The sequence below is a fragment of the Battus philenor genome, unplaced genomic scaffold (genome assembly GCF_028537555.1).
Source record: "Battus philenor isolate CCGP_79_NKW_IND1 unplaced genomic scaffold, ilBatPhil1.0.hap1 SCAF_4, whole genome shotgun sequence".
NCBI classification, from domain to species: Eukaryota; Metazoa; Arthropoda; class Insecta; order Lepidoptera; family Papilionidae; genus Battus; species Battus philenor.
This window is the reverse complement of record NW_027181704.1, coordinates 9516289-9528194: the sequence shown is the minus strand read 5'-3', so window position 1 is coordinate 9528194 and position 11906 is coordinate 9516289. Positions and strand designations below refer to the sequence as shown.

The window sequence follows — 11906 nt, the reverse complement described above, 5'->3', positions numbered from 1 at the left end:
TAAAATGAATGTAACTTAAGGATACTTTAATTTCAATAACAAGGAAATCAGAAAGTAGGATTAGCAATTTTAAAATCTTCAATACACCTTAGCCTTATAAATTGAGCCGTAGGGGACGTATACCGCTGGACAAAAATGTCACTCACACATTTCAGTTAATATATTAACAAGATAAATTGCATTACGTACGTTTCGAAAAAAAGAAACAAAGCAAAAGGAAAAAAAAGTTTTTTTTTCTTAAGGATTCAAATTACAATTTTACTAGTTGATGTAACTATTATACAAAAGATTTATTGACCTTTTATTACTTTTTGGTATGGGAAGGATGTACTTATGACAAAGTGCCATACAGTCAGATGAAATTAATGATGGTGATGATGTAAGTGTTTGTTATACGCCAATAAGATCAGTTGGAAGGAATCAGTCAGGGGGCGTCCGCTCACAAAGGAAGACAAGTAGAGAAGTAAATCATTGGAAGTCGCTGCTAACGATCTTAACTAGATAATCTTAGACAGATTCTGAGTTGACGTCTTACACTGGCTTGCCGACCCGTGGTGCCCATTCTAGGACCCCAATTCTCCAATGACCATCTGTTCTGCGCGATTTATGACCTGCCCGCTTCAACTTCAACTTGCCTGATAATTAACATCTCTTGAATTTTTAGAGCTATGCCGAACACGCTAAACAAATTTTTAAAAATTTTAAAAAATATATGTACATTTGATATCAACAAAGATTAACATATCTGTTGTCTTATTAATACTCTTATCTTTTAATTTTTACATTCACTAGCTTTTGTAATAAGATAGCAGGAATATATATATTCCAGCGATACCATAACGATATCGACACTGTTCCCTTTAGTTAGATTGACCCTAAGGGTCATCCTTAAATAATAAATATTTTCAAAATCGCATTATAGCAAAAATGCGTTTAATCTTTGTCCTAGCAGTATTTGCGTCGACTGCGTTAGCATTTCCCGCTGAATGGCCTGATCTAGTTGACCCCAGCGATCTTGCTCTTGTTCTCAACGAAGAAGATTTTGAAGACTACTTAGATGCATGGTTTGAAATCCAACAAAAGAAAAATGCCAACGTTACTAAACCCGATGTTAGAAGTGGTAAATAATTTTATAACTACTATTACTTTAAAAATATGGTATTTAAAACAAATCTAAAGAATAGAAAAACCATTTTTCGCGCCAATAAGACTACAGTGAAGAAAATGGAGTAAATTTTAAATAATCTAAACGAGAATTTAATTTTAATCCTAAATAGGTGGTACAACTTACGGTATTGACATGTGAATGTAAATTTTCAACTATTTTCAGGATGCACACTAAGAGTAAATGGCGATTTGGGACAACCTCAACCTGTGTACATACACAGAAATAATTACCTCGCGCCTAATGGAAACTCAGGCCAAATCCGCCTAAATGGTGGAGAGCAAGTCATTATTGCCTGCCCTGGCTCAGGACGCACTATCGCACACCCAAGAATAACTCGTAGTGTTAATACTGCCGTAAGAAAAACCTGTACAATATTCTATAGAAAATTTTTAGTATTTGTCGAGATTTTCCGCCTGCTCCCTTCTCCTCCTTATCGTTTTTAACTTTTTTAAAGTGTATCCAATCACTTTCAAAAAGTCTAGAGTAGAATTTAATAATATTAGTTATATTACAGACTGCTACTTGTGCCAGCGGTACGCAAGTATCGGGATCTGGTTGGTTGAATGGAAACGGTGAATTCCGTCAGTTAACATGCTCCGGTCACTCTATGCATGATGCTGTACGAACAAACGATCGCTGCTTTAACAACAACATCGTCATTAGGTATAAAAACATCTACAACTTTTTTTAATCATTTAATTGATTAATGACTTCAACTTTATTGATTTTTATTGTCACCGTTACAGAGTTGGATACACCGTGAATAATGTATTTTATCCTTTATATTGGTCATGCTTCGATCAGAGACGGTTGGAAGTTTTATATGTATGGTATGATCAGAGACCATCTAATGGTGTACACCAAACAGGAGTTGATAGGCCGAGTTGGATGGGTAATTTTTTTATACTTTTTTCTTTTTTGTTTAATAATTCAGTCTTATCAAATTACATTAATTTTAATCTAGTTAAGTAACTTTTAAACCATGAAGTTTGCATTTAATTGCACCGCATTACCTTATTTCAATATTTACAAGTCTTATTCTGTCGTAATTTCTTTCATGTCGTTTTAATGAAAATGTATAACCCTCTCCATGAGTGACATGTCTCACTGCCATAAGTCAACATCGCTGAACAGAAATCGATCATTTAATTTTTAAAGCATTTTTATTATTTTAGCTGGATCATTTTTCCCCGGTGTTAATGTCAACAATCGGTACACTCAAGCACAACAAAAAACTACTATAGCCGGCTATGTGGGTAGCAACCTGGCTAACAAATACATCACAAACACTCAGTTCCTGGCCCGTGGTCACCTCGCCGCAAAAAGTGATTACGTTTACGCGACGGGACAACGCGCCACCTTCTACTTCATCAACTGCGCTCCTCAATGGCAGCCATTCAACGCTGGAAACTGGAACCGACTTGAGATTGTAAGTCTTTATAATGTGTAATAAATTTTTTATCAATTACCATACCTACATTACCCCGAGAAGTCGAATCTGTTGATATATAAATTACTATACTAATATTTGATTTTTTATATTACAATCTTGTTATACAAATAAATTCATGATATTCATAAAAAATAAAGCTGTTTAAAACACTCAGTTTAGATTAAAACGATTAGATATCATAACGAGCAGCAATTTCCTTTATATTCTATCATTATATGTTACCTGATTTGGCAAAGTAAAATAATAATGTATAACAGAAAAAAATTATTATTGTTGTTATTGTCATTAAACATCTACTAGAATACTACGGTTGTCGTGTTTAAGTATGTGATCAAATAAAAATGATACATTCATAAATTATGTGATATTTTTGTGATTTCAGAACTTGCGCAACCGTATCGCTCGTGCTGGTTACAACACCGTCATTTACACGGGTACTTTCGGAGTGGCCCAGCTTCGGAACGCAAATAACCGCCTCGTCGATATTTATCTTCACCGTGAAAACAATAATGAACAAATTCCTGTACCTTTGTATTTCTACAAGGTATGTATCATTCGATTATTACAACGGATCTTATATTTGAATAAGAACGCAACATCTGTTTTGAGTGAAACTCAAGCCAAGGTCTACTTTCGGTTGCTTTGCGTTGTCACTCTATTGTTCACCTGTGATCTGAGCGACGTCCAAATTCGGTAAAAAATATGTCATAGCAACCTGAGTCGAAGTACACGAAGAAGCCTACGAGCTAAACTACTGAACAGAGTTCTACAATAACTGTTTAAAGCTCTGCCAACTAAAACTCGGAAAACCTGTAAATTCTCAAGAGCAAACGGCATTTTACCAAACGCTGTTTACACTAGAGACATTTATTTAAAGTAGTATCCACCAACGATTTAATCTAAAATAAATCGAACACAATTCTCTCAAATCAAAATTTACAAATCTGTGATTGTTGTTAGGTGGCATATGATGCATCTCGTCGCATCGGGACAGCGTTTATTGGCATCAACAACCCTCATCTCACGTTGGCTGAAGCACGCGCTCTCCAATTCTGCACGGACCGTTGTCGTAACAACAACGCTTTCAGCTGGATCGGCTGGCAACCCGACCGCGTCGATATTGGCTACAGCTTCTGCTGTACCATCGCCGACTTCAGAAGGACCATAGGGCACTTACCCTCTTTCACTGTCAACGGACTTTTGACATAACAAAACAAATTTTCCAAAAGAAAAATACGATGATCTCCATTTTTATTGTAAATAAAAACATTTGACCAGCAAGCTAAATTTGTTTATGAGAAGCCTTACTATTGAATTTATCTTATTATTCTAATCTTAACATGATATAATTAAATTTTACAAGATTTTTTACGGAGAATTTTTATGAAGAATTTGAAATAACAATGATATCCTATAGATATTAGAATTGGGACATAATATACAAATGACAATGACGAAAAAGACTAGCCCATAACACAGTTAAGTGGTTATTTATATTTCTGATCATAACGGGCAAGTCTTCGATTCTCGAGTGTCGGTACAACTGTAAAGATGATACGCACACTGAAGTTCAGGACTTAGGATATTTATAAATAATGAAAACAAGATTGGTGAAAGAATTTCGCCTTGTGGTACCAGTTTATGCCAGTTTGACATTTCAAGTTTTTGATTGTTATACAGATAAAATTAATGACTTCGCCTGATAACCACAATATCCTATGATGTATTACAAGATAAATATATGTTTTTGCTTTTGAAAGTAATAATGGTACTAATATAGTTAATAACTTATTAGACAATTTCGAAATAAAGTTTCAATCTGTAGTCAACAATAACCTCCAAGGCAGAGAATTTAAAAGAAACATTATAAATAACAAGGTACCCACTTTCAAGGTAAGCTTAAGTATTTTCAAGTAATGTCTAGTTCACTGAGTCAAAATTCAAAATCAATATATCAATATTTGTGAAAGGATTAATTATTTAGGCAAAAACTTATCGAGATTAATTTGATGAATTGTTTCACGATGACGTTAGAGGCGTTTGTATAATCAAGTATTAAACATTATTTTCGAATTCTCGATTTTTATACTTTCTGAGACCAGTGATAATTCTTTATTAAATATTATAGGAGTAAAAGTAAATTATATATTTTAAATATTACTAAAACATTAATAAGTTGAAAACAATACTTACTTTTAAAAAAAGGTTTTTCAACGACATTGTTTCAACATTGAACAAAACACTATCATCAATTGGATAATGAATATTATATTTTAAGTTTACCGAAACCTTACATGATATAGTAATAGGATAATATAATTAAGGTAGACGATCCGGAGCCCACGTTTCATTTTGAATTCCGAGGGCTAGTAAGTAAATAATGTGTACAGAGCGATTAGTAATAGATTATGTAAAAGCTTTGAAGAGGAAATGTAGAGCTCTCATTTGACAATTATTATGTATAATATATTGATCACTTTGAAATTTATTGTTACATTAATTTATTTGTTCTGTTGGTATACGACAGGCTTTGTTTTGTCAGAAGCAATAACTTCTGACAGTACAAAGTCTTCAGAAACAAACAGAATTTAGAAAATGTTTTCTTTTATATATTATCATTAAATTACTTAATATTTTTGAAATTATTGACTTTTGGATAGGTATTTAGGATAGAAATACATCAATTGATAGCAAATTTAATTTAAAATAACAATTTTAAATTAAACTGTTAAAATGTAGTTTTAAGATTCCTGAACTTGTAAAAATAAAATTAAAAAAAATGAAGTGAACCATACATTTGCCCTTTTTAAGCTATTACGCCTATAACAGTTACCCTTTATACAATTATATTTTAATTACTCCGTCTCATCTCAATAATAATACAATTTTTGGATTAGACTAGTTCAATGCGGAACTATCCAAAACTGTTATTTGTTACTCCATTGACAACGAAATCAATAAACCAAATTTGCTTTGATAATAACATCTTTTTAGATATTACACGTTTATGTAATATTGACAACTCATGCGCAATATTTAACTGACATTTCATAAGTTATTACTGATTGATGTGGTCGGGGATGATTTCGGAACAAACAATATGTTTATCCTTTATCATATTCTTGTTTTAGTCGTAGAAGATTGAATCAGTTATTATAATAAAAACGATTTAAATTCACTTCCTTAACACAAAAAAGAAAAAAAATCCGTCTCTTTTTTCCCTGGATTTAAATGTCTTTCTAGTGAATATAATTTAACATTAATTATCTTCCTTTCCAATTTCCAATTTAATTTCGTTTGTTTGTTTCGTGCTTGGCATCTCTTTTTTGTAATTACAGTCTTTCTTATTATTTTCAAATATATAATCTTCAGATTCTTCAATTTATGCGTGCTCATAGTACAGCTGTTTAGTATTATTAAAACGAACTTACTTATGTAGTGATTAATTTGTTGGATAAAGATACGGGTAATTAAACAGGTGGACATACGAACTAAACAAGGTCGTCGGAAGACACTAGTCGCCGGCCGCTTCCAGCCAGTCCCTTTATAGTCCCTTCCGTTTGAGGAAAGAGGAAATAAATTTACGGGGCAAGCCTAATTGTCCAATGATGATGATAAACCTATTGGTTCAAATATACATTTTAAATTACATAATGTAATTATTTAATTAAATCTGGGTAGTGAATGACGGCACCATGAATAGGTATTCCGATAAAATCAATCTATCATTACAAATTATTGAAACCGTGATATAAAAATGTTCTCTTGCTATTATCGTCAATGTTGCGAAACATACTTTTAAAAATGTTAAAATACAATATCACATTTAATAGTATATATTACAACGCTGTTATCTCGTGTTCTAAAAATATTAAACTCTGTCGTCTCTTGTACAAATATCTAAATTTTCGACTTTCCACTTTGCAGAATTATCTAACCCTCGTCGAACGAGCTGACTATAATAAAGTGAAATTCTGACATACTCAGAGCAAGGCAATTGCGTAATGCTGAGAACCGATTACTTTACATTTACCATCGTCATGATGATAAGAAGCAAATTCCCGTTCTGACCTGTTTCTTCGAGGTAAATGTTTTAATAGATTATAACTATTATATTGTTTTAGGTGCATTCGTTTATAAAGTACATAAGCTTGGATACCCTATCCGTCAGCTAAGCTAAGCTTTTTTATAGTGCTAGTCGCGAAATTTAACTGACTAAAACTGAGATCCTAACATAGCCACGTCAATTTCGACTTTAGATTCTAATTTTTCTTTGCTGTTACATAACGATATAAGGAGATATTTAATATTATTCAGTTTTATTGTCAAATGGCTGTACAAAATAGCTTAATTGAAAATAATAATAAGATTTATTTAAATAAAAATAAATCGCCAATTGTGTTCTAACTGCAAAGGTTCTTATAGAACAGCTGAAACCACATTGATTGACATCATATGTTGCACATATCTATGTAACATATGAGGTCAAGACATTGTCGTTTGAGCCGATGGATACTCACTCTAAGGCATAAGCCTACCCTAAAGATATCTATAAGAGGATTTACAATTATTGCCAAGCATGGCGGACGAGTTGCCGATAGCAATATAGTATTATGGTACGAAGAACGCTGTTGCCTATCCTCTGGAATCTTGTTTGTAAGCAATGGTATGACAGCATAAGATAGTATCCCGAGAATCGAACCCGCGGCCTATGATCGCAAGTCTCAGTCCTCAACAGCAGGGCTACCATTACTCACTAATAAGACATGTGAGGATGAAATAAACCAAAGTATCGTGTACAAAATATACAATAACATACGATAACTGAAGTCTTAGAAAGTCTGAAAAAGAAAATATGTTTTTGTAAAAATGATATGAATCATTCTGAAATATCCGATGAATGAACCGAGCCTGGCCAGTGAGTTTGGACAGTATGAAACCTGTCTGGGCAGAGAGCAAATAATAAAAAGGTTAGGATTGACAAAATCTTTAATCTAATAAATAATGTGTAAACATATTCAGTTTCTGCTCTTTAATCTTTCCACATAAAAGAAACCTGTGCCACACGGTTTTCACGGGGATTACGGTGACGATACATAGGTACTTACCTAGGTAGGTATATGATGGAACTAGCTCACGACCTACAATAGAAAATTGGCCTTACAATTTTCGTGTACAATGTGTCGTATTTGTAAACATCAAAACTTCTTCACAAATTGTAACATAAAAATAAATGTTTTTTCTCCTAATTATTCACTATTTATTAGTCGAAAATTTCCAAGGTTTGTCTTTTTCTCACATATTTTTTAATCATATATTAAAGCATGGTAAAGAATTTTTAAACCTGATTTTTCACACCAAGCAAGATAAGCTAACAGAAGAACTGTATAAAATCAAGAATAACGATTAACCGAAATAATTTTATACTAGTTAAGTTAGAGCAAAATTTTCATTATTTACATTCTTTATTCGATCTTTATAAATGAGACTTACAAATTTCTTATAAAAATGATTATCACACTTGATAAATCAGGATTGAAATAATTAAATTAAGAGACTGACAAACGCAACATCGTGAAACAAAACACCGATTTATTCCGTTCAATAAATCTTACATTAAGCCGTTGAGATTTAATGTAACGAAAAGTTTTTATAAAATAATTTTTTCGAAACGAACATCCATCACAATTTCTAACTTGCAACATCGCAAAACCGATACATCACTTTATTTCGCTTTTCCAGTGCGAAAAATATGTAATATTTTTTGTGTTTTTATAGTCATAGGAACATCTGCAATACCATTTATTAAATGTATTCTGATACATTACTTTAACAAAAACGCTCTTTATAGTATACATAAATATTTTTTCCAATGTTGAAACATAATATTCCTTAAGAAGTTGTGTTATCCATTAAAGACTAGTAGACATTAGACATATTTTCAGAATTTTTGGGTCCTGAGCTAAGTGCAATATCATTTAATATTTAATAGCTACGTTATTTAATAACATCGCCTGTTTCTTTTTTAAATAAAGTTTTATATCAAGTTACGATACAATGATATTTTTAATAATAGCACTACAGCTTGGAACATTAACAAGGAGCCACGACATTCAATATCTCTTGTAAAAGAAACCCACACCAAACACAAATTGTAAAAAGTTGAAAACGATAATATAAACACATTATCCACTGAAAACTTAAATTACGTTACAGTAACATTGATTAATTTATAATAGATTGAGGAAATTTGCGTCCCTAAGCCGTAAATAGCACGGATGGTTGTCTTTTGAAATAAAATATATTTTCAATTTTCGCAGAGTAGAGTCCATAAAGCTTAAAAAATCATCATTAATTTGTTATTATGAGGGATGTTTGATTTAACATTCGATAAAGAAAATTTTACACGTTTAGTTTTTATAGAATTTCATAATAAGTTGTTACACATACTTAAACTAGTTCAATATTCGCGAGAGCTTTGTTTACGTCGTCAAAATTATCCTCTTTCTATCCACAATAAATAAAAGAGATGTCATCTGCGAATTGTACAATCTCCCAAAACTTTTGGGTTAAGTATGGTAAATCGTTTATATATATATTAAATTAATAAAGGCTTTAATATTGAACCCTGCGGTACGCCCATTGTTGGTACATATCCCGGAAACTTAGAAGAGAGGGTTTCATCATTTAAACCCAGGGATATAATCTTCTACTTTGATGTAATGAAACCATGACAGTTGATATAATAATGCTATACGTAGCGTAAGTTACATGGATCCACGAGAAAACCACAGCTAGAAATTTCTAAGGTGAGTCATAGACGAGCCGCTTATTTTGAAAGTGGCATAAGTCACATTTTGTTTGCGTTTTGACAAGTTTAGAATATGGATGCAACATTCGAGAAGATTTACTTGTATTCGTTATCTCATGATACTAATATTTTTCTTAGTTTAAATATTTCGCATAAACATTAAAAAACCACTTTTCATTACGGGAAAGTGACTAAAGTCACTTTCATAACAAATAATTTAGAAAAATGACTGGCTTATATTAATTACGTCCGATGTATTTTACTGAAGTGATGTTTTGAAAGGACAGTAATTTACTAATTTTGTTGAATAAATTAATTTATATAGAGGTTTGATTTAAGTATTTTTATTTTAACATTCATACATTTAATTACAAAAATAATTTGTTCATTTTGAAACATATACTTAAGTAATTTACATGAAAATACATGAGTTCAGTTTAATTTTCATCATTCATAGAAGTGATTAAATCCTCGGAAATCGTGTTTTGTTCCAAATTTTAAAATATCTATGGTATATTGGGAGTATATAATTATGCAAGTCCATCATGTCTTTATATTGTGTTATTGGTATCATGCTTTTGTAGCGTATAGCGGATCCATCTTTATTTGTGAATAACGCCTAGGTCTTCCTTTTGGTGACAAATCCAAAGTTAGAAATTTATCTTTTTCATCTGAAGTTAGTTTATAAAACTTTTTATGCAGAATATCATGGTAAAATCGTATGGTATTTCCTTTCCGTTATGCAGTTTTCCTTTTCTGATGACTCCATAAAAGTCGATTCTTCATCTGATGAAATCACTCTTATATGTTTCTTTCTAGGATTAACGCTTTTGCTCAATTCAGAAAATATTTCTATAAAATAATAATGCGTGTTGAAAGCCACCTAATTCCATAAATAAAATAAGTATGTTTTACTTGATTCGCTGTCTGATAACATCATATAAAAGTAATATTAATAAAATAATGCTAAATATGTGTACTATATAAGATGTCACTATAGTGACGTATATTATAATATAATTTACAAAACTGGACTATTCTTTCGCACTTATAAAAATATGTCCAATGATCACAACTTTTTTTTAAATACTAATAATAATTCAAAACAATACTTATCACATGTTTCTTTCACACTAAGTCCCGTAATTAATTTCCTGAGTACGATTTATGCCGCTTTCATAATAAACATTTTTGTTATACCGTTAATTACCAATACTTCTCTCGAATAAATCTCAATATTTCTCAACTTATTGATAGCAATTTTTTTAAAGATGAAAAGATACCGTTGCAAATATATTTAGTTATACCATTACCTCGATTTTTTTTAAAAAAGATACTTATGCCACTCTCAAAATAAACAGCTCATATCTTCGAGTAGCGCGAGTGAAAGAATGACTTCGTGGACTCTAGGGATTTTGCCTTTGGGAACGTTCAATATCAAGTAGATGAGAAAGTCGCTACAAAACCATATCAGTATGTGCGTCGTTCAAACAGTTCGTTTATCACAAAGACCAAAATTCCCACTCCTATTAAAACTGCTGTAACATGCGTTAAGTATAACTAGCTAACGTTTACTCTTCCACTGATTTCAAAAACTTTCTATTATGAAGTATCTATTTACTTATTAAGCTTATTGTAAGAGCAAGTTGTAAAAAGGATTAAAAATGATTTATTTGATACAGACCATAAATAAAAAAATTAATATAAGAATGCCAGGTCCTCCGTATTCAACTGAACGGGGCTCGCATTTGTAATTACCCGGTCTCTCTTCGAGTAAGTCCGCCACCCGCTTTAAATGAATAATAAAAGAAAGGTGTGCATGTAGCAAGGGGTCCAAGGTCACTTATAATCAATGACAAAAATCGCGGACACCCTCCTATAATACTGCAAAAGGGTCATAGTAGAAACCATTAAAAGGAACAAGTAGGCAAAAAAGTATCTAAAAAAGTATTCTGTCAACATAAATACTGAAATCTGTAAAAATAAGACAAATAAAAATTAAATTATAGAGAAGGAAACAAGAGAATAAAAATAAAGCAAAACAGAACAACATGTAAACTACAAAGAATACTACAGATTCTGGTGGGAAGGCGGCGAAAATGAGGTGATGAATGAAAGGATTATAAAAAAAATTAAAGGAATTTGTAAAGAATGCATAAATGACACTGAAAAGGAAAAAAATGAAAACGCTAATAATATGATGAAAAAAAAATTTTTGTAAAATGAAGTCCCCAAAAACATGAGCCGTGAAAAATAAGGTATATAGCGCACTTTTACTACGAAGGACCAGGGAACCATTGCTGAATAACCCGTCTGTTAAAACAGTCGCACTAATATATCTATACTTTTATAAAAGAATTTATATTTAATCTATATGTATTAAATTGGCTTCTGTGACTGAATTTGGTATGCTAGTATTATCAGTCTGACTAAATTTTAAAACCATTGTCTATGCTTATCTCCGTGACGTACGC

At 31.7% G+C, this 11906-nt stretch overlaps 1 protein-coding gene across 1 annotated transcript; it reads left to right on the top strand.

Annotated features, from left to right (window-relative positions):
- Positions 1-927: 927 nt before the first annotated feature.
- Positions 928-3830, top strand: LOC137928752 (uncharacterized). Its single transcript, XM_068771705.1, has 7 exons — positions 928-1120; positions 1331-1521; positions 1683-1831; positions 1915-2060; positions 2344-2597; positions 3004-3165; positions 3582-3830. The coding sequence occupies exons 1-7, from the start codon at positions 928-930 to the stop codon at positions 3828-3830; spliced, it is 1344 nt and encodes a 447-aa protein (XP_068627806.1).
- The last annotated feature ends 8076 nt before the right edge of the window (positions 3831-11906 follow it).

Bases quoted from the DNA above. Each gene is read 5' to 3' on its own strand.
- LOC137928752 (XM_068771705.1), top strand. From the start codon at position 928: ATGCGTTTAATCTTTGTCCTAGCAGTATTTGCGTCGACTGCGTTAGCA. The intron at 1,121-1,330 runs GTAAATAATTTT...AACTATTTTCAG, and splicing joins TAAACCCGATGTTAGAAGTG to GATGCACACTAAGAGTAAAT. The intron at 3,166-3,581 runs GTATGTATCATT...GATTGTTGTTAG, and splicing joins TACCTTTGTATTTCTACAAG to GTGGCATATGATGCATCTCG.